The sequence below is a fragment of the Pseudomassariella vexata genome (genome assembly GCF_002105095.1).
Source record: "Pseudomassariella vexata strain CBS 129021 chromosome Unknown BCR38scaffold_13, whole genome shotgun sequence".
NCBI lineage: Eukaryota > Fungi > Ascomycota > Sordariomycetes > Amphisphaeriales > Pseudomassariaceae > Pseudomassariella > Pseudomassariella vexata.
In genome coordinates this window covers 54,944-82,420 of record NW_024467968.1, presented here as the reverse complement: position 1 = coordinate 82,420, position 27,477 = coordinate 54,944, and the positions used below count along the sequence as shown (strand labels likewise).

At 50.1% G+C, this 27,477-nt stretch overlaps 4 protein-coding genes across 4 annotated transcripts; 2 read left to right on the top strand and 2 right to left on the bottom strand.

The window, feature by feature from the left end:
• Window positions 1–4,284: 4,284 nt before the first annotated feature.
• BCR38DRAFT_488493 (uncharacterized protein) lies at window positions 4,285–6,051 on the bottom strand (the record flags this gene model as incomplete). Its single annotated transcript, XM_040864279.1, has 4 exons — window positions 4,285–4,634; window positions 4,693–4,999; window positions 5,051–5,793; window positions 5,859–6,051. 4 exons carry the CDS (start codon window positions 6,049–6,051, stop codon window positions 4,285–4,287), a joined length of 1,593 nt encoding a protein of 530 aa, XP_040712039.1.
• Window positions 6,052–17,229: 11,178 nt separating this feature from the next.
• Window positions 17,230–17,900, bottom strand: BCR38DRAFT_488489 (uncharacterized protein; the record flags this gene model as incomplete). The annotated part of the gene is made up of 2 exons (XM_040864278.1): window positions 17,230–17,797; window positions 17,857–17,900. The coding sequence occupies 2 exons, from the start codon at window positions 17,898–17,900 to the stop codon at window positions 17,230–17,232; spliced, it is 612 nt and encodes a 203-aa protein (XP_040712038.1).
• A 5,211-nt stretch (window positions 17,901–23,111) lies between these two features.
• BCR38DRAFT_444583 (uncharacterized protein) lies at window positions 23,112–24,952 on the top strand. The gene is made up of 2 exons (XM_040860948.1): window positions 23,112–24,045; window positions 24,101–24,952. The coding sequence occupies exons 1-2, from the start codon at window positions 23,358–23,360 to the stop codon at window positions 24,460–24,462; spliced, it is 1,050 nt and encodes a 349-aa protein (XP_040712037.1). The 5' UTR covers window positions 23,112–23,357; the 3' UTR covers window positions 24,463–24,952.
• Window positions 24,953–25,506: 554 nt separating this feature from the next.
• Window positions 25,507–27,271, top strand: BCR38DRAFT_460194 (Anp1-domain-containing protein; the record flags this gene model as incomplete). The annotated part of the gene is made up of 5 exons (XM_040862384.1): window positions 25,507–25,583; window positions 25,668–26,350; window positions 26,407–26,726; window positions 26,780–26,875; window positions 26,927–27,271. The coding sequence occupies 5 exons, from the start codon at window positions 25,507–25,509 to the stop codon at window positions 27,269–27,271; spliced, it is 1,521 nt and encodes a 506-aa protein (XP_040712036.1).
• Window positions 27,272–27,477: the final 206 nt, after the last annotated feature.

Sequence of the window (27,477 nt, the reverse complement as noted above, 5' to 3'; positions counted from 1 at the left end):
CGACTTATGGAAGAATGGGTTTGACCGATGACCGCAAGCCGGATGATGATGAAGACTTATATATATATCTACATTGCCTTGCAGCCCTCTCGCAATGTGGAGACAGGGAGACTCTGGAAGATGAAAGGGATGGCAGGTTAGTGCGTGGATTTGGTTGCCCAAAATACCCCTGTCACCCCCAGGAACCAGAGGGAGGGAGAAACGCGATCCCATAGCGGGTACGGATATACCTGATACTGCGACCTAAGTAACCGCAGCGTTCGACTGGGACTCCGGCAAGGCACTGAGTACCATGGTATCCCAAGGTACGGGTGGGACATCAATGCCGTGTCTACAGCCAATTGACGTGTAGCCACGGTAGGGAGACAAGACGTGATTGATATATAGTCCATATGTGTGTGTGTGTGCAGGCAGGGGTTTGGATACTGCGCCTTGCCTGGTCTAGACTGGTATACGGGTAGCTTCATTTGTCCAGCGAAGCGAGGAGCACTCTGGGAGGCGTGAAAGGTCAGAAGAGTTGGGCTGGGAGTCTGGAGACAATGGCTATAGGCCCGACGGGAGATAAGAGCAGTGGCGTCGTTTCATACAAGGGACTCGTCTATGCCGCGCAAGTACATGACGGCAAGCAAGATGTCGGACATGACGGTGTTGAATTGATGCGGGTGCTCGCAGCGGGAGATGGTGGGAGCGTCTGATGGTGGAGGTGAATGAGGTAGTTGATTTTTGACATGTTAAATTTGGCCGGTAGCGGCAGCCCCTCAATCTACCTCAAATAGACTAGCCCAAAATGCCGAGCCACGTCGAGTGACATGCACGCGATGCGTATGGGGTAAGTCAGGCGTTCGTCAACGGCCGGCAAGAGAGCTGCTGTTGCCGTGCATGTTCCTGGGATTGTAAATTATAGTTGTGGGGAAGCCTTAAGAATCATTGGTTAATCTGGACGCTCTCTGGACAGATCCCTGCCAGCCACGGGCCCTGACAATTAAAGAATCGAACCCCGCGATCCTCCACATGGGAGAAACATTGATGAGGATGTCTACTGATCATTCGGCCAGACTTGCAAAAAGGGGGTTGCAATAAGCATGTCGAAGAGCCCAGTTACCAAGCTAGTCCCTAGCCATCAATGTAAGTCGTCACAGAGCCAGCCCGTGAGCCGGTACAAACGGGCCTGCCAGTCAGCCCGTCATCAGCCACGCGAAGAAAAAGTATATGAGGCCGAAGCCGCCTAAGTCCCGCGTGTGACCACTCGCTTTCCAAATAGACAATGAGGAAACAGCTGGCGAGCAATGTGAGGCATGAATGTCTCTGATACCCGTGGATCAAGCCGACTAACCGAGCAGCAAGCAGTCGCCTTTTCTCAAGCCGCCTAGGCGCCTTCATGACTGAGTTCTTCTCGACATTGGTTGCGGTTGTAGCCCTGGAGACAGTCGCCGAAAGCTGGCTGGGTAGATTCTCAAAGCTACCGAATGCAGTGGTGGGCAAAATCGCCCAATCGCCCAATTGGAAGAATCTCATGATGAAAGTCCCTTCGGTTCGGCTGGTCCAGGTTTGTTTTTCCGATGCAACAGCAGCTCACGTCAAATGACACGCAGCTTCACGACTGCCCCAACGGTCCTTGCCCTGCGTATGGAATGGACAGATCAGGCAATCCTCATGCATGCCGCCGATCTTGCGCGCAGCGATCTTAAGAACAAGCTAGACGCGTGGAGTGCAAGATGTGCCGCCCACGACAGATGTGGGATGTGTAAAGCGTTTCTTTCCTTTTAATTTTTTCCCTTTTCTTTTTCTTGCACACCTGCCAATACCCATGCACCAACACTGATACAAGTGGACTGGAGATATCCCGGAGAACCATGCTTCTGACTCCGAATCGGTCGTCTATTCGAAACCCTCCCACCTATCCCACCTATCCCCTCCTGAAAATACGGAACTGCTGCCTCTACCCCACATTGCCCCTCGGCTAGAACCACCCTGCATGTCCAATGTCCATTTGATGGAGAGTGAAAGTGGAGTGCAGTCTGAACAGGTGACATGACGATAGCCTCGCCAAAGCCGACTTGCATGCAGCAGAGGCCGGGCACGGTTTTGGCGCTGCTCAGCTCTCGGCAACGAACGATTTCGTACCCAACGACGTTGAACGCCGCCATCTCCTTGCCTGTGGTACTTGAGTAGGTGGTCCAAAGATGTCCGTTATTACGCTCCCCACAATCCAGAGTTGGCTTGTTTCTGGAACCGCCAGCAAGTGCCCAAGCGTCACCTGAAAGTACACATACACACAGCATGCACCCACAAGCACTTCGAAAGGGGTGCATAAAGTGTGGTCCTCTTGTGCAGCGTCAAGAGGAACCAGCGTGGACGCCCTGACGGCGGTTATGCTTCTTTTCCGTCTGCTTATGCCGGTAGCGCGAAAATGAAGGAATGGATCACCCGTTGTGCCGAGGGAGCATTAATGCCACCTATAGCTGAGGAGCTCATGGATACCTCAAGGCAATAGACAGGTAACTCCCGGCGCTTGCTCAGAGGAACATGGCCATCCCGGCAAGCGTAGAAAGCCCTAACGCTTCGCTGTCTTGGTCTCGTGTCTTGGATGCTGTCCACTGATGAAGCGAGTGTCGATTGTGGCGCAGAGGTCCCACGGTACATACCCATGCCGTCGCGACGTACAGCGTATAGAAAGTGGCCAAAAGCCACATCATTGTGCCGAAGCGATTGTACAGAAGCAGACCAGTATGAATTGACTAGTTCCAACTTTTTCGTCGACGGCTCCACGTGCTCAGCCCGTCCCGGATCGACTACTCGACAATCATGAGGTGCTCTTCCAGAAACTAAACTCGCAAGACAAAACTAAAATTATCTTAAATAAACGAAAGCGTTTCAAGTCTCCAGGCAGGCCGGCCGGAAAAGCCCAACCCCACTCAGATCTGAGCTGTCGAGTAGAAATGGCCACATAGACGTGGATATTAAATTTTGCCGTCCATTTAATTTGCGTCTCTCTCGCTTGGTCGATTTGCGTTGTCCATGTGCCATCCCCCCAAGGTTCCAAATGGGTAGTCATGTCATGGCCTCATGGCACTCTTCCACATCGACTGCTGGCTCCAATTGCAGTCTTGAAATTCCTTCCTCATGGGTTCGCATTGATTTCCCGAAAGAACCGCAATACATTTCCCCCTCCTGCCTCCATTGACCAACCTGTCCTATCAGAGCCCGGCCCCATTATAAGTTGGAAAGAAAATGTGTGCACCTACATAGAGAGATAACCCACCTGACCATCAGAATTTGTGCGTAATATCCTGCGGTGACTTGTAAATGGTCGCCAAGAGAGATACGGTACGTGCTCACTTTGCTCAGAGAAACCCAAACATCATGGCTTGACATCTGGCATCTGTCCGCCGGCGGATTAACCATTCAGTAGTCGTGGAAAATCCCCAGAACTTGCGCCCACTCCCCCCACCCCCCTTCCCTAGCCGTGATCTCAACGCTGATCATCCACTCGGATGGCCTTCAGAACGTGCTACCCGCAGTTGGAGTTACTTGGGTTACAGAGACTAAGGGTACCTATTTCCTCCTTGTCAAGGGACCGGTACCTTAACGAGGTTGCAGTATCTCTGGACAACGCATTTGGCTTGTTTCACTGGCCAACCACAACGCTTCTGCAAAATGGAGAAATGTCGTGCTTCAGCGGTACCAAGGGTGCATTGCAAGCATGTCAACCAGAGGAAAGGGCAAGTTGGGAGAAAGGTGATTTTGTACTGTGCCGCGGAGGCAGTCAAGGACGTAAAAATGCTCATTCAAGAATCCAGATATGCAAGTGCAGACGTGAGCCGCCCTTCCTCTACCGTGCTCTATTCTCATAATGGATATTCGTCAAGCCAAACACTGTAGTTGCAGATCGGATTGATGTGCCACAAGCTCATGTACCCCAGATTTTCGTCGTCACTCTAGGTCTGTTCCACCCGCTAGTGGCATGTCCAATGGCGATCTACAAAACGCCCCCAAAATTTTCTGCTTGGCTCCAGACGCCCTCGCCCGGATGCATGATTCGTAAGTTGCAGGGTTACTATGAGGCCCTGCGGTCCGATGAAACTTCCAGCCCACGACATCCGCCATGACAAGTGGTGTACCAAGGTGGTATTGTAAAGCATCGCCAAGGGCTAAGGATCCTCAAATGTCTCCGCAATCTCCAAATAGCTCATGATTAACCCGGATCGGCAAGAGGAACGCCGGCCGTCTATCCACGGGGCCACACACCAACGCTATGCTCTTCGCTGCTTCGAGGGCCCACATCTATAAGCGAAGTACCTGGCACCGGCTGCTGATACCGTCGAATATACAAGTATTGTCGATGGGTATGTACTGCTTCGTAATGATCTTGATTGCTTCTTGCGCCACCATCCCTCCTGTCAAGGCGGATATATTGTGAAGTTCGCCGCCACCGGCTCGAGCAACCTCCTCAGAAGATTGCATGACGCGCATATCATCGGCTACATCTGGCCAGATCCCAACAATATCTGCCTTGATCTCGTCAGCAGAAGCTAGAGGCTTATGAGAGGTTGCCGAAAGTGCGAGATAGATGGGCAGCAGGGACAATGGCGTCCCGATGGCCTCGGCGAGCTCGTCGTTCTGCTTCTCCTGCTCTGAATCGAATCTGTCAGTGCTGCCGCCCACCAATTTGTGGAAGGCCAAGGTACTCACGTAGTATTTGCTTGAAGTCTCGGCCTTCTGCTGTTGCATTGACTAGCTTCACAAATGAAGCGTTCTTGCAAAACATGTCCACCTCCGCAGGATCGACATCTTTGCCACCTGGACTAGACCTGACTGTCTCCAGTACTTCGAGGGCGTCTTTCCGAGCTTTAGCCTTGTAGATACTCTGCAACTTGACATAGACGCTTGATTGGGCTTTCATGTCGGGTAGGCCACCAGGTAAGGGCAAGCAGCCGTTTTTCTGGTAGAACTTCTTCATTGCTCTTGCGATCATCCAGAATGATGAGCTCATCTCGACCTGGTAATATCAGCTTGATTCATCGCGATGGGACAATATCTCAACACTCACCTCATTAGAGAGTTTGTGGTCGAAGACTTCCTCAAGTGATTGTTCAAGCTGGGGCTTCTTGACGTTTCGATTCACAGCACTCACTGCCTCCTGAAAGTTCTCCTCTCCACCCTCGGGGTTGTTTGTTCTTGCCATTTCCGAGACCATCTTCCGGAAGGCCATCTTGGCCTTGTACTCGGTGGGATATTCGCCACCGTTTCCTTCCTTCCACTTCTCCAGATAATGAAGTAGTATGACGACATAGGGCAAATGACCATGGTCGTGGTCACTGGCACTGTCGATATCCTTCGTCATCTCCTGCGAGAACTTGACCAGTTCTGGCCATGGGTGCAGGAGACGCAGGTCCACCGTCTTCTCGACTTCCGGATGAGTGTCTACGATGGGGAACGCTCCAGGTAGATTGATTTGGAAATATGAATAGAAGCCCGCCGAATGGATCGAGATCAGAGGGGTCTGGTGTTTGCGCCCATAAGTCTTGATAGCAGCCAAGTCCTCCGGTCTGATGGGCAGAGTGTACATGATGAGAGTATACATCGGCATGCTGTCCAGAATTTGGCCCAGGTTCACAGAAGCCTTCTCCTTCGGATACCAGTCACCCTGAGCATCGGGATTCAATTCTTGCAACAGTTCGGCACAGCATTGTGAGCGGAGTTTTCCCAAGCAACTCTCATCGAGGAAAAAGTTGACTCCCAGATCCGTCTCGCTCACAATAGCGTCGTCAACAATGGTAAATTTACCAATGCCTGCCGCAAGTTTAGCATTGCTGATCGCCTACACGACGGTAGTAATCAGGTTGAAGTGGTCTTACCCGGCAGCACCAAGTTCTTCAGGGTCTCGACACCAACAGTACCAGCGCCGGAATTGACCAACAAAATATTTGCTGACTCGAGGGCTGCTTGGCCGCTTGCGGCCCATAGTCTGAGCTGCCGGTCGTACTTCTTCTCCTTTTCCGATGGTCCGTGGAGGATCGGAGGGGTTTGGCTCGTCACGATCTCGGTCATTGTGGCGATGACGATATTCCACAAGTTGCAGCCAGATGATTCGCAGGGACAGTAGTGTTTGCGACCATCCAAGATTTTAGTTGTCAGACGATATTGAGCCAAGTTTCTTCAGTACGAACAATGACATATATGATTTCAGAAATGTCTGGTTGAATCCAAATAGTGTCAGGCAGTGACGTTCGGCCTGTGGCTGAAGCTCTTATCGATATGTTATCGATTATCAATTGTGGGCTAACCGCATAGACCACCTTTTTGCAAACCAAGCATCAACGCGTCTCTCGTTCACTTCACACAATTCTATAACCACACACAAAATGGCTAATCCAGGGGGAAAAATAATGATTCAAGCAGTGAATCGAGCGCGCTACAAAGCTTCTCCGTCAGGAATACAGCCAGGCCGCGGCAGCCCACCGGTACGGTTTCAAGATGTGAGGCGTGATCAATATAAGTTCTAATTTGTCACGCCGCGCCAGGGGTTGCAATCCTTGCCACTACGCCACCGTACCAGATGTCTTCACCAAAAGAGACCAATACCAAAGTCCCTGACTGTGGTATCTGCAACCACTTATCAATCTGTTCAGACCAGTGTGGATCAATCACGTGACAACCGTCACATAATTGACTGTTCAGTTGATTGTCCTATTGACGAGTATCTCAAACTTGAAGAAGGGAAAAGAAAACAAATATCTGTCCTCCCAAATTAGCGGATTGAATATACCCACGTGTCCGTGAAACCTTGCAACAACCTTTTTATCAGGTAAGGTTGACTTTGGAGATCGTATAGTAAAGGTTTAAGAGAATTAACGATAACCTCCATGCAGGCTACAGCCTGTAACAAACAACCCACTTCCGTCTCCGTGATTTAGTGTCTCTATCATGTTCTACATTTTAAACTAAGTTTAGGGCTGTTAGAAGGTCTCGAGAAACAGTTAGTAGCTAAGTACGAACCCTATAACGTGATTCACAAGCGAGTCGCGCACTTTTCCCTAAAACACGCTCCCTTAACTTTTATAACCTATCTCTCTACGACTAATTACAGAACCTAATTTAAAAGACGCCAAGTTGAAACTTAGCTGTCTAGGCTACTGTAGCCATCTTTTCAGTGTGTTAGGTGGTGGGTATATTCTACTGACCGCCTGAACCCGTTTCACTACTAATGAGACTTAAAATTATGTTGTTGTAAGGCTATAACTATCTATAACTATCTATAACATACGAGAATTTGTGACACGGCAGAGGCACTGTAAGTTCGAATCAGGGTTGCGACATCAGTCTATCTCTGTTGACGAATACTAAACTGAAGAAGTGTCAGGTTACGGCCTGGACCGAAGGCGATAGTACAGAGTGAAGGGGAGAAATAGGCGTGTCCCCCTGGTGGTCACTTGGTGATGGCAGGTAGGGGTGTCCACAGTAGTTCATTGATCTCTGCCCTCTCTATCTTCCTCCGTCTCGACTCCTTACTTATAGCCAGCCGAGGTTCTCTCTTGGATTCTGGATGTTTGCCTCCGTATGCCTGTGTTCCTCCGACTTCGGCCAATATCTCGGATAGCGGCTCCTTATCTGCAAACAAGCGATTCCCTATCCGCTGCAAACGGCTTCAACGGCTCTCATTCACCACAAGCGGCTCTCTAGCCGCCACAAACGGCTTCCTACCTGGTAGAAGCCGGCCCGCCTCGGATGACACTTGTGGCTCTGACAAGAAGAGAGAGAAAGAGATCTAAGTGCAAGTGCCCTTTCCTACATTATAAGGAAAAGGGCAGTGCGTACAGGTGGGACACCTATACTAGGGTGTCCCTGTTCGTTCAGGGGCCTAGGGGCCAGGCATCGTGACCGGCGTCACAGAATTAATATTACGTGATAGGATAAGCGGCTGGACTATACGACGCGATAGCCGCGCTAATTCGATGAAAATAATAGAAGTAGAAGAAGAGGCTATTAAGTATATTTTAGATAGAGACTTAAAAGGGGTTTCGCCTACGGTTAAGGATATAGAAGATATAGTTAATGTCAGGGTCGTGTATGGGGGTACCAGTACTTTATTGTTGTAGCACGAAGAATGGAACATCAGCCAGCTCGTGCAGTACCAATATACATGCGGTGCACGGCCCTAGCCCCGTGACAGATGCCCCCCTCTAAACAACGTCGTCTCGGCGTTGAATATAAGACCAATTCCTCCTACAAGATATATGTAGACACGTATTCCCCCTTTTCGTATTTATGAAACATTGTAAAATCGGCGCTCGCGCTGTCGCCTGTTTCCTTTTTGCTTCGCCTGTTCCTCAAGGTATTCAATGTACATGCGAGGTCGTGGTTTATTGGGATGCTTAGCATAAAACTCAGCGAGTTGATCCCAGCAGCCCCTCAAGTTTTCAGCTTCTTGCCAGTCGGCACGAGCCTCGCTCCATTGAACCAGGTAGCTGATATTTACTCTACCGCGTTGTGCTAGTATCTCAGTAAACTCGAACTCCACTCGGTCTTCCTCCAAGTCGTCATGGTGCACCAAAACCGATTTCTGGACCGGTCTTTCGTTGAGGCGATATTGGCCGGGCAAAGGGTCGTCGAGGGCCTTAGTCAACTTGCTGTGGTGAAAGACTGGGTGGATTTTGGAGCCTTCCGGAAGCTTTAGCCTACATGCAGACTTGTATGCTTTTTCAACCTCATATGGCCCCTCCCGCTTGGAGTCGAACTTCTTCGACGGCCGAGTTGTCTTAATGTCTCTTGTGTCCAAAAACATTATATCGCCCTCTTCGAAATGGGCTGCTTTACGTGAGGCGTTGGCGTAGCGTGCTTGCGTTTCCTGGGCGTCCGCCATAGCCGTGCGCAAGTAGTTGGTCATGGCCTCAAATCTATCCGCCATGGCGTTAGCCTCGAAATAATCTTCCCTCTGCTTTTTGGTCATCTTGGGAGGTCGGGGGCCGGTAGGTGCACTTCCTAGCCGGGGATGGAAGAAGTAATTTGCGTAGAACGGCGAGATGCCGGTGCTCTCGGACGTTGCGTTGTTGATTGGAATTCCGCTAGGGGGAGCCACCGGGCCCAGTCGTCTTGGAGATCAGATGTATAGCTTCTAATGTAGGCTTCCATTCCTGCATTGGCGTTCTCCGTTTGACCATCTGTTTCAGGGTGATGAGCTGAAGACGGCCTCAATTCAGTGCCGAGTCGTCTAGAGAGTTGACGCCAGAACAGTGAGAGGAATTGAGCACCCCTATCGCTAACGATTGTCAGAGGTGTACCGTGGAGGCTCCAGACTCTGTCGACGAATCCATCTACCAGGTCCAGCACTTCAAGCGATTTCACCGGAACAAAGTGTCTCATCTTCGTCAGGCGGTCGACGGCGACGAGTATATTGCAATACTTGACGCCCCTGTAGTGGCATTCCGGTAGGTCTACGACATAATCAATAGAGATATCCTCCCATGAGTGTTCGGACACGGGAAGTGGTTGAAGGAGTCCCAACTTGGCTGACATAGAGGGCTTTGACCGCAGGCACTGGTGACAGTTCCTCACGAACTGTGCAATGTCCTTGTGCATGTTGATCCATATGTAGGTGCGCCGAACCAGCTCTGCTGTTTTGGTACGACCCGGGTGGCCGGCTGTTGGAGCCGTATGGGAGCGTCGAATAACTTGGAGAATCAAGTCGTCGTCATCAGGGATGAACAATCTGCCATCACAGTAGATACGGTCCCTAATGACCTTACAGTCCTTGATAGGAATGCGCTGGAGCTGTGCTCTGATTGGTTTAGGCCAATTGCGCTTCGAGTTCTGTAAGGCCTGTTTCATCAGAGTAATATCTGCGGATGTATCATATGCTTGTTCAATCAAGTCATCAATCGGGATATCGTCAGAGTCGAGCACCCGCATGTACAGTCGCAGCTCGTCGATACGTTCGTCATCAGATTCGATGCAATCGAGGGCAGTTAAGTGGAACTTGACGCCCTGCTCCAGCTTAGCATCTGGTAGCAGTTGCTGCTTTCTATAATCAAGGCGTTGGTCGTCAGCAGAGTCTGGGGTGGTTCCCGGCATGCGACTCAATGCGTCTGGTTTCTCGGAGCGAGCCCCTGATCGGTAAACGATGGTGAAATTGAATTGTGCCAGAAACTCCGCCCATCGCGCTTGTCGTTGGTTTAGCTGTTTCGTTGTCATGAAGTATTGTAAGTTCTTGTGATCGGTAAATATGTCGAAGTGTGTCGATCCTTGAAGCTCAGGGCGCCACTCTTCCAGACACTTGATGATGGCGAGAAGTTCTTTGTCGTAAATTTCGTAGTTACATTCTTGAGCAGTATGCTTCGAGGAATAGTATGCCACTGGGCGCACCTGTCCATCGTCGCCGATCTGAGATAATATGCCCCCCGAAGCCCAATCAGAAGCATCTGTTTCCAGTATGCTCTTCCGAGATGGGTCGAAATATGCTAGGACTGGCGCAACGGTAAAGGCGTGTTTGAGGCTGGTAAAGGCTGTTTGGCACTCAGGAGTCCAGCACCAGTCCTTGGCCGCCGTAAGGGATGTCAGGGGTCTAGCGATCTTCGAGTATCCCTTGATGAATCGGCGGTAGTAGTTAGCGAAGCCTAGAAATCTTTGCAATTCTTTGAGCCGGCCACGCTCTACCGTATCAGGGGATCGCCATTCGAGCACGGTGCGGACCTTGTCAGGGTCCATTGAGATGCCGTCGGCGCCGATGATTAACCCTAGGTACTTGGTCTTCTGAACGTGAAATTCGCATTTATCAATATCAAGTTGGAGGCCTGCTTCGGAAAGCCTCTTGATAACTTCATCAACTTGCTTGACGTGTTCGTTCAAAGACTCAGAGAAGATAAGAACGTCGTCGAGGTACGCGGAGCAGTATTGATCGAGAATATCATGAAGGGATTGATTAATGTAATCTTGGAAATAAGCGGGATCGTTACACAATCCGAAGGGCGTTACCAGGCACTCGAACAACCCGTAACGTGTAATAAACGCTGTTTTACATTCGTCTCCTTCGGCAATGCGTATTTTGTTGAATGCCGCAACAACATCCAACTTTGTAAACCACTTAGCTTGCCGTATACGATCGAGCGTGTCGTGTACCAGTGGCAATGGGAAGCGATTGCGGATTGTGATCTCATTGAGGCCACGGTAGTCCTGGCAAATACGCACTCCGCCACCGGGTTTCCTTGCCAGGAGGATCGGTGCCGCTCCAGAGGATGTAGATCGTCGTATGAAGCCCTTGTCTAGCTGCTCGTCTAGCCAGGCCTTGATGACTTTGTTCTCATCGGCACTAAACGGTCTAGACTTATGGTACGGTGGGGTCGTTCCCTCTTTAAGATGAATCTTCGTATCGGACGCCCTGTGTGGTGGCAGTTCGTCTGCCTTCTGTTTCAAGAAGGCGTCAACCTGGTGGTGGTATTGATGCGGTATCCGTTGCTTGAGCTGGTCGAGTGTATATGGAGTCTTGTTCTGTTTTTCGATAAACCGGTCGGTATCATTCTGCGTGATTCGATTTAGCACGATTTGGTCGAGGTAATCGTCGGCGAACTCGTGCAATTCTGATGGTAGGCGTTCTTTGGCCTCGGTAGGTGTGATGTTGCCCTGGAGGACGTCACGGCATAAGTCGTCTGGGATGTCGTTCCAATTGATATCTGGCGTGTCACTGTTTCGGAGGAGATCCTGTAGCGTGGTCCAGTGTGCTGTCACTCCTTTCTGCCGGCAGAACGTAGCCATTGAGGTGGCTTGCAGTATTCTGAGCTGAAGAGAGCTGTCACCCCCGCTAGATAACTCGATGGGCGGTGGTTTGTCTAACTGTTTGAAGCGTATTTTCCGTGGTTGCCGATGGCCGCCCTTACGTAGGGGTGGCCCTCCCGTAAGACGTACAGCCCACGCATCTGGAATATGTCTAAACCCTGCCGCTGCGGGCCCCCCTGTAATCGGTATATCGTATTCATCGTCAATGAACTCCGGGTCCCCTTCGTAAGCGTCGCCTATGGCGAGGGGCTCGCGGATTAATTGTTGCTGGTCGTCGGAGACTCGGTCAGCAGCCCTTTTACAGTAAGTAGTCTCGTCAACTGCCGGCGGTGGGGAGCGGTTAACGACGACTCCTTGGACGGCCGTGGTCTCGCGTCGGTAAAGGCATTCAAGCACGCAAGCGGTTTTATCAAAGAAAACTGTGTTCGTCTGCCAGTCAATGGTTGGGTTATGATATTGAAGCCAGGGGAGGCCGAGGATGACGTCGACGTTGAGTTTAGTGACGAACATCTCCAAGGGCTCGATGTGGGTGCCAATTTACAGCCAAACCTGGACTTTGTGTGTAACGTGACCTGATGAGCTCGAAGAGTCGTCGGCCATCAAGAGCTGTCGTGGTTTTTCAAGAGGGATCAAGTCAAGTCCCATCCGTTGCGCATGTTCTAAGTCACTGAAAGCTTTGCTAGAACATCCAGAGTCTATCATTGATGTAGTAAGTTGTCGCCGAAAACCTACGTGTATCAAAGAGAGTAATGAGAGGCTTTTTTCTCCCATCTGTGTCAAGTGTAATGGCTTAGCTATTTCATGTGAAGAAGGACATTTATGCTTCTGCTCGCGGCATTGAGCAGAAGCTACTCGTTTCCCGCTTCCTCGATGCCGCTGCTTTCTTCCGGGCGGTCCTGCTCTCCTCCGATTCGCTGGCCTGTGTAGGGGTTGAAGGCAACGGGTCCGAAACTGAAGTCCATATGGTTGACTGTGAAACCTCCTCCAGCACTGGCGCCAGAATGGGCTCCGCGGTTTCGGTGGCCGCCGCCACGATCACCCCGATTCACATTGGTGCCACCTTGCCAAGGACCCCAGCCGCCTCCGTTGAAGCCTCCGTTATTGTAAGCGTTATAGGCGTTCCATCCACCATATTCGCCTCTGCCTCTTCCCTGGCCTCGACCGCGGCCCCTCTGCTGGTTACCGTCGTAGCCTCGAAGAGGACAGCTGCGCCAGTAATGGGTTCTGTCGCCGCAGCCATGGCAGAGGCTGTTGTTCTTGCGGTAGTTATACATTTTGCGGTTTATGCCGCGTCCGCCGGCCTTCTGAATGATGCTGTTGATCTTGTCGATTTCCATAGCGTCGGGGTCTTTTGGAGTTTGGTTCTACGTGTTCCCTCTATTGCCTTCTCTGTCGTTGCCGCCAGCGTTACGAGTCTTGAGGCGCTGCTGATTATCGAAGAGGGTAGAATACAGATGTACCCAGGCAGTAACGTCATCAGGGGCGGGTGTAGAGACTTGCAGCGCGACAGCGTTTGCGAGGTCATCACTAACCTTGTGGGAGAGTTGAGTAACCTTGCTTGAATTGTCGTACTTGAGAAGAGCGTGGTACTGGCAGAACTTTCCGTAAAATTCGGGCCAAGAGAGTCCTCCCATACGGAGAGTACTCAAAGCGTCTTCAGCGTCTTTGACGGGATTGGTGACGTCATATATCGCGCCGAGAGCTTTCAGCATATCGTCGAGAGACTGCCACTGCCACTGGTGGAAAGGGATTCGGTCGGCAACAGCGAGAGGGATTCCAGACACCATATCAGCCGCAGATCCATTGGTTCGGGAGGCCGTGTACTTGATTTTTGATTCTTCCGTAGGGTAGTCATCGGTGTCCTCGTCTAACTGGTAGATCAGACTATTCTTCCATGCTCGGAAGGCACGCTGTCGTTCGCCGCTCTGGACGTCCTGATCTCCGCTGAACTTCTCAATGTGGTCCTGGGCCTTCTTCTTACCAGGGCCTGCTGGTCTGGCAGCTCTGGCGGCACTGGCCTCAGCGGACGCCTCCATGAACTGAGCTGTCAGTTTGTTGAAGTTCGTTTGGAGATTGTCGGCACGCGCTTTGTGCATTGCCACCTCGCTGGAGAGGAAATTGCTGTGGGAAATGCCATTCTCAAGGAAGGAAAATAAGAGGGTGACTAACTTGGAGCGCACCTCGGGTTGCTTGGTGCTATAGTAGACCTCCGTGAGGATCTGAAATAGCTCGGCGTTTGCCGCGTTGTTGCAAATACGTCATGAGTGGCCGGGTACTCAGTAAGGAGCACGCCGTCCAAGGTGACAGGGTTGCCGCCCGTGTCCATGGTTTTATTAATGTCGTCGTTGTCGTCGTCGTCGTCGTTCGGTGCTTTGTAGTATTGCGTTGCCCGTCCCGTCGTATCGTAAATCGTCTTCCTGTACAATCGAAGTCGTAGGAGTCGAACAACAAATCGTCGAGATTATGTTGTGCGCGAGTGTTTTGGTGCTACAAACTGTCAGGATCGTGTATGGGGGTACCAGTAGTTTATTGTTGTAGCACGAAGAATGGAACATCAGCCAGCTCATGCAGTACCAATATACATGCGGTGCACGGCCCTAGCCCCGTGACAGTTAATCTCCTACTTACGGAGCGTAGTGTCACAGCACTGGCGATTACAGAGCCATAGAGTGCTGTACATAGCAGTTAATGGGACCAAGTGTCAGTGATCCACTGGCATTCTAGATCTTTTGGTCTATTGGCCTAGGGGCTTGGTCCTCCCTTGTGACACGTAGCGCGAGACGCTTCAGTAAGTACTAGGCTTTAAACTTCGTATAACGGTGGCTAGAGCTCTGGATGCGCTCGAATCGTCTATAAGACTACTACAGGGCCTTATACGAAGGTTCTAAGAAGATTTAGGAATAGTTCGACCTCATACGGAATAAAAGTGTCACAGTCAGGGTATGACAACAATAGGGACTCGACGTGGGGTTACCCCGGATAGGCGGGCGAAACCATGTCTGCTCAAGACACCGTAGAAACTTGGCGGAGCAAGTTTACTTCTTTGTATCTAATTACTACTGGCCTTAGGAATTGATGATTGTGCCTGGCCTCTCCCAAATCTGTATCTGTTGTTACACTCTCTATGTTAGGAATATTACGCTCTATTCTTGGGAACATGTTAGCCTTGATGAGTTTTATATTATATAACTTATAGTGTGAAAAGACTTAATATAGTTACAAATCAAGTCCTTCGGTTAGTCGCTAGTATAGTAATAGGTGATAGTTACTCCTAGTCTCCCTAACAGTCGGAAATAAAGTATAAGAAATAACGTTATATTTCCTAGTTTATATTCTTTATTCAACCGTCAATCTCTGGTAAAAGCTGTTGATACCTCGAGGTAAAATGTATTAGGCAATACATACTTGTCATAGTACCGGGCGATGGTAGGGTCACAGAGTACTGTATATAGCTGTCATCCGGACCAACTGTCAGTGATCCACTGATATTCAAGATCCTTTGGTCTATTTCCCTAGGGGCTTGTTCCTCCCTTGTGACAATTGTGTCAGTGGATCACGTTGTGCGGGTGTCGGCCCTCGGTCCACGTATACAACAGGGTTCGAATCGTGGTTGTGATGAGCTATATGCGAAACAAATTGGCCCGGGGACATGCGAGAAATATGGCCTAGTAGGTGACCGTGCGCGACAGCGGTAACTACCTCCTGCGGTATGCTGACAACTGCAGGGTATACACACATAACCGTTGGTCTGCTATGTGTGTATGCTGGCTGTAGTTAGAAGTCTTAATGACTGATACCATGTACCTGTACTGGAAGTTTGGGTTGTTCCCGTGAGCCCGGATCGCCCAGACGGGTCCAGGATGCTCGTATAGTCCTAGCGAGGATTTAATCGGATAACATCAAAAGTAGGTGCCAAATCTTCGATAGATTCTGGAGGCCGAGTGTCTTAGAAGGGGTTGTAATTATCATAGTACTCGGCGATGATAGTGCCACAGCGTGCTGTATATAGCGGTCAGCCGGACCAAATGTTAGTAATGCACTGACATTCAAGATCTTCTGGTATATTGGCCTAGAGGTTTGGTCCTCCCTCGTGACAGACCCTTTAGCTAATTTTTCTCCGGTTTCCTATTAACATCTTTCGCGGGCTTTCTGGCCCGCCAACGGGTTTGTTAGAACCAACGATTCGTTACATTACTACTATGACTATAGCCTCTATCTTTAAGACTAGTAGGTCTGTGAGGATACTGACAGAGATTTCGCTCTATTAGCATTCGGAGATGGGCAATAGCTTGAGAACCTTTTGGCTTTATTGGACGTATCATCTTCTGATTTATAAGAAAGTCCCGACTGATATCTAGACCAGAAATATATATGCTCCGTACAAGCCAATAAGGGCATATTGATGTCTTCTCGCATCCCCAACTAGTCTCATTGACCAACTAAATAGAACCCGCGGGAGCTTTTCTGGGCAAACCTCAAAATAATGTTTGTTGTTAATAATGGGTTGTTTCAAGAGTTGGCTATACATGAAGTACACGGTGCTCTTACTTTCGTCTGCCACGACTATATAAGAACCAACCATGCCTCTAGTTCCCCCCAAGATGAGAGATTCTTTAAGTAATGTTATGATGTCATGCTGCCCACGTATTTCGCTACGCATCGCTTTCCTAGCAAAGTCAAGTATCGCATATGAATATTACTTCATACTATGAACCTTAAAGTAGATTTAGATAAGAAACGTTTGCTAGTGGATTATAACAACTTCAATTGGGCTATCATAGAGCTCTGTGAACAATAAATGGTAATAGGGGAATCCCGAGCTCGAGCTCATCTCAATAACAATCACTCCCCTGTGATATGAATGCAGTGCTTCGTATCCATGCTATAACACGTCCGATTATCTACGGAAACAAAGATAACACAGATCAAGTACATAGATGAATCTGACCGATCTAAGCTTCTAAGGGCTAGGATAGCTGGTATTGTATCATACAATCGTAGGCCACTGAGAAGTCGGTACTCTGGTAGCCACTTTGTTATATGCCCTCGAACACGAGCAGCCCACATTGCGGTCATTATGGCAAGATGAGCATCATGTTCTATTATTTTGATACTCGAGATGTTTAGTAATACATTGAGGAAGAGAAAGAGAAGATATCTAGTAATACATTAGAAGAAGACAATTTCACCCCAAGGGAGCTCAGGATCCAGTCTAGCCTTCCACACCTCTGCTCACTTCCTGTTTCTCTTGTACCAAGTTCCGCATCCACATCAAACCGAACCCAGCTTCATCTCCTGAATGTCCAGTCTATTTTGGCGTCTCCTCCTGTAATCCAATGTAACCCAATGTAACCCGACATATATTATACACGTTGAAACAACCAAATATCGTTCATAATTAAATATTGAACAGCCAGCGACCCGCGCCAGTGCAAAACAAGAAGAAGCGAAGTAAGACCATCAAATTCGACGTGATGAAACCCGCTGTGACTCGAGGTTCGAAGTGAAGTCCTGCAAACTGAGGCGGAGGTCCAGAGAATGGTGTCTGCCATATACACCCAAATCCGCCTCTTCCACCCGGCGTTGAGCGCTCGTCCTATGCCGCTTCTCGCTCTTGCGGACGTGCCGCGAGACCATAGAACAAGCAACCAACTCATGCTGTTGGGAATCCTGTATATACCGATCGACAGACGGCGGCAGCGACTGCAATCCTCTTTCGTCCATGTTGATACCAGGAGGGGAGCCCGCCCCTTGCTGGGTCTCACCAGGAGTCGATATACCGTAGGAGTTGTTGGGTTGAGGCATGTGCGAGTATAAATGAGACTCTGAGTGCGTGAAACACCATTGGGGGCCCTGTTGGTGCGTGCAAGGCTGGTGGTATTGACCAGAGGCTGGCTGTTGACTGCCGTCACCCGGCTCGAAGCCGGAAACGTAGAGAATGGGGTTGTAACTCTCAGGTGCCAGACCCGAGAGATGTCCTGAGGAATTATCGATGTCATTTCTGTCATCGTGGGGAAAGGATTGTTGGCTGTGAAAAATGTCAGTCCATCAAATCCCGAGGTCAAGGGGGACAAATAGGATGCTTACTCAGATTGGTGGGAACCCCAGGTCGCCCACCCAGATGCTGACATGACTGAATCCATTATCTTCGTGTGACCTGGGTAGCTTTGGAAAAGTGCAAGTGATATGAAACAGAATGATGTGAAGAAGGGCACTAATGTCACAGGAGGCTTGCATTAAGCCCTTAAAGATAGATAATATCCAGGTGACAATCGAACGTGGCGGTGCTTGGGATCAACCCATCAACCAGCTTCGAATAATGATAAACAACTAGTATGGAGATTGGCGGTAGCTGTGGTGGCTCAAGTTCTGGTCTGAAGATTGTGGTGTCACTGAAACATAGAACTGAGATCTAGAAGTGCGCCTGCAGAGAAGAGTAATACAGGAATTGAAAGAAAAGAGAGCAATGTTGAGTATGCCATCCAGGGAGAAGATAAAACTGGGTGCCTTATGAGAGTTCGGGGAAAGCATGATTTATAGACCGGCTACCGAAATCTATGTGATCCTGACGTAAATATATGGCCCCGAATATCAGAGAGGGCCGCCGTAATTGCAACTTGACATGAACCCACCGCGGGGACAACACATAATTGTCATTGCCAATGCCACCTTCTCAGTGACACGTGGGTACGGGTTCATGTGGAACGCACTACCGTAAACAGAAGTTTCTTGGTGTTCATGTCTGCGAACCATATTCAACTAGGAATCCAACGTCTTGTGGCCTCCACAGCCCGGCGCATTGCCCCAGTCCGAGGGAACTAGCCCCCAAAACAAACCCATGTTCTGTAGATTCATCTCCATCTTTCCACTCGTGCTATATCGTCCATATGTAAAAGAAGGGTCCTCGGCGAGTCGAAATGCATCATCATGCCGAGGATGTCTCCTTGGCCCCCAGGTAGAGGCCAACGCGAGTATAACGAGGTGTGCCTACGGAGTGGCTGCTTCTGCAAGATGTGTCTGACTAGCCGCCCGGAGGGGGGGGCGCACTAATCAGCCCTCACGTACCTGTAGAAAAGGATCGAGGCTGTGCCTGCGGCAGACCACGAATACACTTGGTGCTCGAAAATGACAATCCATAATAATATGATGAGGGATTCGAAGATGCCTTAGAAACAAGGACTGAGACCTTAGAGGCCGGCCGACGCCTCATTGGCGCAAGCTGATGAAGTTTTCAAGGCGAACAGGCTGCGAGGTAGTACACACAGGACCAGCGGTGGCAGCAACCGACATGTTGACCCTTCATAACCAACCGGTAGTGCTTATGGCATGTCCCTTTCCCGTTATCAGCCGCAAGCACGGGTTGTAATAGGTCTGAAACTTAGAGCGAGGCACGAATCGTCCGATATGACCATTTGATAGCGAACAGCCATTGTATGTTTCTGTAGTCAATTAGTCATCTGTGACTTCGCAGACTGCAAGGAAGGGGTGAAGAAAGGAAGTCTCGGTGAGGAAAACAAATGATCGGAGTTGCCGGCAGCTGTTGCTAAAGGCAGTCCCTGCAGTTGCTGCAGGTTCCCAGCTCCTCGTCATTGGCTAGATTTGGCCCCCAAAACCTGCAAATCTCCAACTAAGCCTGGCAGAGTTTGCGTGTGCAACCTGGACCATAGAGGAGCAAAAAAAGAATTTCGCATCATCTTAGTCTCTTTCCTACTCAAACTTCGTCGGGCCACATATTTTGGGGTCCAATAAAACAGCGTGCGTCTGACGGTGGCTTCTTCTCGGCGGTTTCCCAAGGACTTCCTCGGGCAATTGGCACGCAGGAACACAGAAGGCCTCCAAGAATAATCCAGCCTTCTGTTCATATGCATCAAATGCATTAGTTCAGAACTTGCTGACAATCAAGAAGGAATGTAGAAGAAATTTGAGTGTGCGCTCGCCTGGGCGCGTGCATCTGTTAGAACTGGCCAGTTCGACCGGCAAAAGTTCGAATTACCAAAAGGAAACCCAGATGGGACTGTAGAAGGATCCTGTTTAGTCCCAGAAAACGACTTGTTTCATGGCCGTCGATATGCTCGCTCACGTAGAAAAGGAGTAGCTGCCTCTGATAGTCGGAAGGTCTTGTGCTAGGTTCTGCCTAATCATAGACGCAAGTATGTAAGTTGGCTGCAGGGTGGCATGGAGATCCACGAATATAGGGTATAGCAAGCGGAGTAACAGCTCATAGGTATTGCTGCAATGAATCAGAAATGAAAAGCGGTAGGGTAGGGCACAGAGCGAACCGCTCGAAGGAGGGATTTCTGCATGAACTGACCGGTTTCGATGGCCACACTGGGCAATCATGAACCAATTCGCTGGTTAGTCTTTTCATGGGAACCTCATGGGAACCTCATGGGAACCAGTATTTCCTTGTCATCGTTTACTTCCGGAGAAAAGCATGATTTATATGTAAATAAATAATAATATTAATATTAAATACGCCGTAGGTGTTAACCCTCGGTACCTCTACAAGTACTCCCTTAAGGGGCTATAGATGATATAGCGGGCCCTTAAGCCGCGTCGGGCGGTTATACAGGTAAACTTGTAGCCAAACGACTACTAAACCTCCTGTCCCTCCCTAAGTCTGTGCTACAACCCCTGCCTGAACTACCGATAAGCGTGGTAATGTGGCACTTAAATTCGTCCTCAGGGGTGGGATGCTGCTGATGTGCAGAAGATGCTCGACTATTTTTTTTGTCGCGACAAGTCGTAGTATCTGCTAATTGGGGTTCTCGTCGAGCGTATACATCTCAACCATACGCTCAAGTGGATAGACCGTAACGTGGTCTAGACGCTCGCAAGAATCGCGGCGAGGGGGCGTGCTGCGCGCCTTCTATCGTGAGGGGACGGGTTCGCCGACGAGCGTTATCGGATAGGCGAGGTCCGATAAGGGGTCGGATTAACGATTCGAATTCTGGACCGGCTGTCGAGTTATATTCCGCCGACGTAGTGCTTGACGGTCGACTGGCTAGGATGCTCGTAATCCTAAACTGCACCAATCTCCCTATTATCGCTAGGTAGGCGAAGTCAACAAGGTGGGCAGCGCGCCGTAAGGGTTGACTAAACCCCCTTGTGTGTCAGCTGCGGGATTCGAACCCGCGACTCGTCACCAACCCAAGTGGATATGTAAATAATTGACTGCGTTGTGTGGTCAACCGTGACGTGCACAAGTTTGGAACAACGGGAGGTTTGTTCGGTTTGCATGGACAGCGGCCACCGAACCGCAGTATTGTGGATCGACGCCACAAGATTCTTCGGGGAAGGCATCTCATTCCCGCATCGACCCGAGATAGAGCGGTGCCGGCGTGTTATATGGAGTTCACCGCTGCTACTTTCGGTCGAGTGCCCGCCGCTGAAGACACAGCAAGTTGGCCAACCACTCACCTGTAAAATATGGAAATGTAACTAACCGAGATTCCATTCGTTGATCATCGACAACTCAGGGACCTCCGTGTCATTTCTCATTGGATTGTGAACATCGTGGTCGCTGAACCGGTGTCGTTTGCACAGAGCGACGCAGTGTTTGACCACTTGGGTTTCCATCAATGCCAATGATAGACAGATGACCAGGAAACGAGCTCATCGGCAGTAGGTTGAGTACCAGAGACTCCACATCGCAGATGGACAGTGGCAGTTCGGTAACCAAACGAGCGCTAGGAGAAGAGGGAGGGCGATGTGATTATATCCGCGGTGATTGCTGCCCGACAACCGGTGATCGGCCTTGTCCCAAGCGGTATCATGTCATGTTTAATAGGTTCATCGAGTGTGAGGACGTTTGCAATTGTCCACACTATATGGTACGATATGCCCGTCCCAAGGTAGTAGCGAAATTGCATGCGCATTGCGAACCATGCCGCGACGACCATAAAAAGATCAGTTGAGTGCCGCCAAGAAACTTCCCGCATTGGATGCGTTGCCTTGAAGCCTCGGTGACTTCCCCCGGAGCCGTCAGGGGCTCGGGTGAACGAACTAGTGGAGCTGCAGTCCTACCAACTCGATCTCGTCTGTGATCCCTTTCTAGCCAAAATTGCACAGGCAAAACCTCATTAGGCGCTTTTGCAACAAGGGGGTCGCACGGTAACGGCCGGCTGCATCTCAATGAGTATTCATGTGTCTGGCTGAAACATAATTTTGGGGCCCATTTGCCTCAAAATTCTTACGGCCGGTCGAGACAGGCGTCCGAGTCTTTGTCTACGAGGTGGGGCCGTTTTAGACGGAATGTGTCAAGCGAATGCGAGCGTCCTCGCATAGGGTAGAGGGAGCACCAACCGAAGGGCGTCTGCACCTGCAAGCCTTGCCGATTACAGGTCTGCCCGCAACGTAATCGTCGGATGTTTGGGCCATGTCCATGGCTTTCGCTGAAATGAGAAGAGATTAGACGGGGGAAGGCCTTGACGATTTGAGATGCTGACAGCAGTCTTGGCACCTATCCATTGCATCTACCGGGCTTGCGCGCATCTTAGTGGTCTAGGCCGGACCTTGTGCTGACGGATCTTGACGATGGAACAACCATGTGTCTCCAGCTGCAACGTGGTCCGACTGTAGCGGAGCTCAGTCTTTATGATTAGTCTGCTCGCATGCGGCTCCAGGAGAGTCGGGTTGTATAGGTATCGACATATATATCGCGGTGTAACTGTTGACATCTTGTGTTAGACATCGCATCACGGATCGAACAGCTGCGTAACCTCGTCTCTTTTGTGGCTTAATCCCCACGTATCCTCCACTTAGACAAACTTGAATGACATAACATAAATTCATGGCGGAGATATCGTCAACAGCAGGTGTCGAGACGGAGAAGAGACCCGAGGACACTGCCGTGGGCTCGAGTTCCTCAAATGCTGAAGATGATATTCCAAGGCCAGAACTGCCACCTCTGCGATTTTGGCTTCTAGCTCTCGGGTAAGCATAGTCCCCAGCATGAATATTCCTGTCTGACTGAAGAATCAAGCCTCTGTCTTGGATTGTTTTTGTCATTTATCGACTCATCTATAGTAGCGACGAGTCTAGTTTCGATAGGAACCGAATTCGACGACTTGGCGAGAGTAAACTGGGTGGCGCTGAGCTACACCTTGTCCTACCTCGGTTGCGCCGTTCTTTTCGCTCGTATTTCGGACATCATTGGTCGACGAGACGCCTTCATCGCGGCCTTCGTCATCTTTTTCGGCTTTTCTATCGGATGCGGCTTTGCTCGAAATTTGGACCAGTTGATCGCATGCCGGGCGTTCCAGGGACTCGGGGGCTCAGGTAACGACACCAGCGATCCCCCCCCGGCTCTAGGCAGTATGACATCGGAACACTGACGAAAGCAGGCCTTTACTCCATCACAATGATCATTTTCCCGGAAGTCAGTCCTGACAGACTGAAGCAGTTCTTGGGGAGCGTGGTCGGCCTAGTAATAGCAATCGGTGGGGTTCTTGGTCCAATACTAGGAGGCGTCCTCACCCATTATTCGACTTGGAGATGGATATTCTGGATTAAGTACGTCTGTTTGGAAACCTCTGCGCTAGGTCGCTCTGACGGTGGTGTGCAGTGGTCCCATCGGTGCCGTTTCCATGGTACTCTTTTACTTGACCTGGCCGAAAGCCGAATATCTGCCCGACCTTGAACGCAGGACTTGGAGAGAACTTGATTATCTAGGCTCAGCACTGCTCGTAGTGTCGTCAGTTCTTGTGGTATTCGCGTTCCAGAATGCTGGCGGTGCTTCAACGGACGTTTGGAAACAGGCTAGGTTTCTTGCTCCCTTGATTGCTGGCGTCCTTGGCTGGGTAGGCTTGATCGTATGGGAGATCTGGGCGGACCGCCGCTGGGGTGATCGAATCGCGGCCGGATTCCCAATGCGGCTCATGCGCAATCACGTATACGGCGCAACGGTCGTGAACACGATATTCCTCGGGTTTCCCTTCATAATGCTTGTGTACGCGTTTCCTCTCCGAGTCCAGATTGTCAACGGGAAAGGCGCTCTGCTGGCAGGCGTCATGCTGCTTCCCATGCTTGGCGCAAGTGCAACAGGGTCCGTCGTTGCTGGCGTTATTAATGGCAAGAAAGACCGAGTCTTCGAGACCCTTGCGGCTTCCAGCTGCTTCGTAACGCTAGGGTGTGGGCTCCTATCCACCTTATCAAGTTCTATCAATGTCGAAGCAAAAGGGCTTGGCTTTCTTGTCTTTGTTGGTTTTGGTTTTGGCATGTCTGCCGCAGGATGTACCATGGTTGCGAATCTGAAGGCCTCCATTCGAGACCACGGTGAGCCAGAATAGAATGAACAGTCCACAGGCGAAATTGCTAACAGTCACGCTAGCTCCATCGCAAGGTATCATCGCCCAGGTTCGGATACTCGGGGGATCAATCGGTATCGCAGCTTCTGCCGCCATTCTAGGGGTGACGCTCCGAACCCAACTTAGAGGCATCGTGAACCCCGACCAGCTAGCCTCACTTGAGAGCCATCCCGACGACTTCAGCCAGATCCAGCTCGACTCAATCAGGAAGGCCTATTCTGATGCCTTCAGTGAGGATATGCGCGTTTGCGCGGTTGTTGCTGGTGTCGCCATCGTTTTGAGTTTGGGGACATGGAGTCGAAACCGACCTTCCGTACAGGAAATCCTAAGCGGGCATGTTAGGGAGGAGAAGGAGAGGAGGAAAATTGTAAAATCGCCGACATGAAAGACATCTAGTGACCATTAACCAAAACTCAGGAAGCTAACTCTCAAGATTTCTGATTGGTCATCCTTGAAGATTGTGCTTTGGGCTGTTGGAGCATTGAGCCCCAGGATGAAAATAAGGATCGAGTAGCAATGGATCAAGTTGATTAAGAAGCCTGTCCATGCTGGAACGACGCAGTCACGGGTATCTCGTGGTGTTGTGTTCTTGGTACATTGCGAGAAGTTCATGTTTGCTATGCCAGGTTCTAGTACTTCCAAGTTTTGAGTTGTCCTGGTCTGGGATTCAGGAATATCCTATGGCTGGTTTGAAATCAAGCATTGGTAGGACTTGCCTGCCAGTTGCTGGTGACAGATAGACTTAAGTGACGACGAGAATCTATGAGTAAACAACCAAAGATATCGACTGTGTTTAAACTGTTGTAGACCAAATTCGTTGAATACCTTCAAGGTTTCTGTTGTTGAAGACGTTCGCCTATCCTTCTTTGCAGGTTAGTGGTCATGATAGAACAACAACAAAGGTACGAAGTTAGGTAAGTACCTAGAAGGGCCCTATGTCGTACAGTTGGTAAGATAACTATGGCTCGTGCACTAGAGATACGAGTGGGTCCCAGAAAAGTTCACAGGCTGGGGGGAACTTCCACAGCTCTGGCTCCCCTGTCATCTGGCTTTCTGCAGGTAAGGCACCCCGGTCGAAAGTGAGGTGAGCACCCTTAACCTTTCAGACAGGGTCTTCCAAGAAATTGTGATTGAAGGCTATTCGAAGCGACACCTATCTCATTTGCAGGTTGTGCAACAACAACGCTTTACCAACGACACGACGCAGCTATCAAAGGCCTGGCCTCTTCGACCTGTTTCCATTCAACTTCACAATCTGCATGATTACTCCAGTCATCCATGATTTCGTAGCACGCCCATTCAACTTGACCGTGTCCCTATCACCAAGCAAGGAACCTCTCGCCAACTTAGTTATCCACGATCCTTTGTCGGCTGTGTGCCGACACCCAATTGAATGTTGCCATCATATGCATCTTCGACCGGTTCCAGGATGATGTCCCGGCATCACTCGGGGGCCTATGCGAATGGCTACCCTCGAGCCAAAACCTTTGAGATCTCGCCGCACAGGTTAGGCCCCAGCCCCGTCAAGCTCGCACAGGTCATTGCCATCTATAGTGTCCACTGGCTAACACATCACACTTCAATGACTAGATTCCAGCCTCGTGCCTCCACACCAGCTACGCGCCGAAGACGGAAACTGCTGATACGCCTCGGAATCTTTGCGACCTTGGCAATCCTGTTCGGTTTGTTTGTGTGGCCCGGATCAAATACAATTGTGTCAATATTCTCGCTGGGGCTCGTCAGTGCGAACAATGATGTCGTGATGGATACGGTCCGATACTATGATCTCTCAAACGTGCAAGGGACTGCACGCGGGTGGGAGAGGGAAGAGCGCATTCTACTGTGCGTGCCGCTAAGAGATGCCGAGCCTCATTTAGCCATGATGTTCTCACATCTTCACAACTTTACGTATCCCCACCATCTTATCGATTTGGCCTTTCTTGTGTCCGATTCCAAAGACCGAACACTTGAAGTGCTGGTAGACAGGCTGGAGGCGCTGCAGGCCGACGAAGACCCGAAGCAACCGTACGGAGAAATCTCCATCATTGAAAAAGACTTTGGTCAAAAGGTCGAGCAGGATGTCGAAAGTCGCCATGGATTTGCGGCCCAGGCTAGTAGGAGGAAGTTGATGGCCCAAGCCAGAAACTGGCTGCTAAGTGCCGCTTTACGGCCTTACCATTCTTGGGTATACTGGCGAGATGTCGACGTGGAAACGGCCCCGTTCACCATTTTGGAGGATTTGATGCGTCATAACAAGGATGTCATTGTGCCCAGTAAGTCCCATAACACTCATTTAGCCATGTCGAAGACATCGTTAACGTGATACCAGATGTCTGGCGACCTTTACCTGATTGGCTCGGCGGCGAACAACCTTACGACCTTAATTCATGGCAGGAGTCCGAGACAGCCCTCGCGTTGGCTGACACCCTTGATGAGGATGCTGTGATTGTGGAAGGCTATGCCGAGTATGCTACTTGGCGCCCCCACCTGGCCTATCTTCGGGACCCTTACGGCGACCCGGACATGGAAATGGAGATTGACGGTGTTGGCGGTGTGAGTATCCTTGCGAAGGCAAAGGTGTTTAGATCTGGCGTTCATTTTCCCGCCTTCAGCTTTGAAAAGCATGCAGAGACTGAAGGATTTGGAAAGGTAGTCTCATCCCTTCCCGCCACAGGAAACAGGAGGCTAACAACGTATCACAGATGGCAAAGCGGATGCAATATTCCGTTGTTGGGCTTCCCCATTACACGATCTGGCATTTGTATGAGCCAAGTGTGGACGATATAAAACATATGGAGGTACGCATTTATTTTACACAAGAGTTATATCGCAGCTGACTTTGAATTCAGGAAATGGAACAAGAACGTAAAGCAAAGGAGCAAGAAGAAAAGCAGAAAACCGAAAAGGAGAAGAAGATCAAGGAGCAATTTAGTGACGCTAGTAGCCAGTGGGAGAAGGACAAGACGGAGATACAGAACCTTGCCAAACAAGAGCCGAAGAAGGAGGGCAAGCAAGACACCAAGAAAGAAGCGAAAGCTGATGCCAAAAAGGGATCTACCTCCGAGGACAAGAAGACCACGGGAGAAGGCGCCGAGGACGATTCGAACACAGAGTCGAAATCGAAATCCAAGGACGATTCAGACAAGGTGTCTGAAAAACCGGCCAAAGACCAGGCAAAGAAGGTGGAAAGTTGAGGACGATGATGGCCTCTTCTTCCCCTTTCATATCTTTCGTCATTTCAAGGCAACATACCAGTTGTCAATGGCCCGGCATGTTTTAGGGGTTATCGGATCCCTGTCTGCGGTTGTCATTACTAGGCATTGGCCATTTTGGTGTTTAGCATGAAGGGAAAGACAAAAGCAACATTGAAGCAAAGCCAAAAGTTCCGTGTATAACAGTG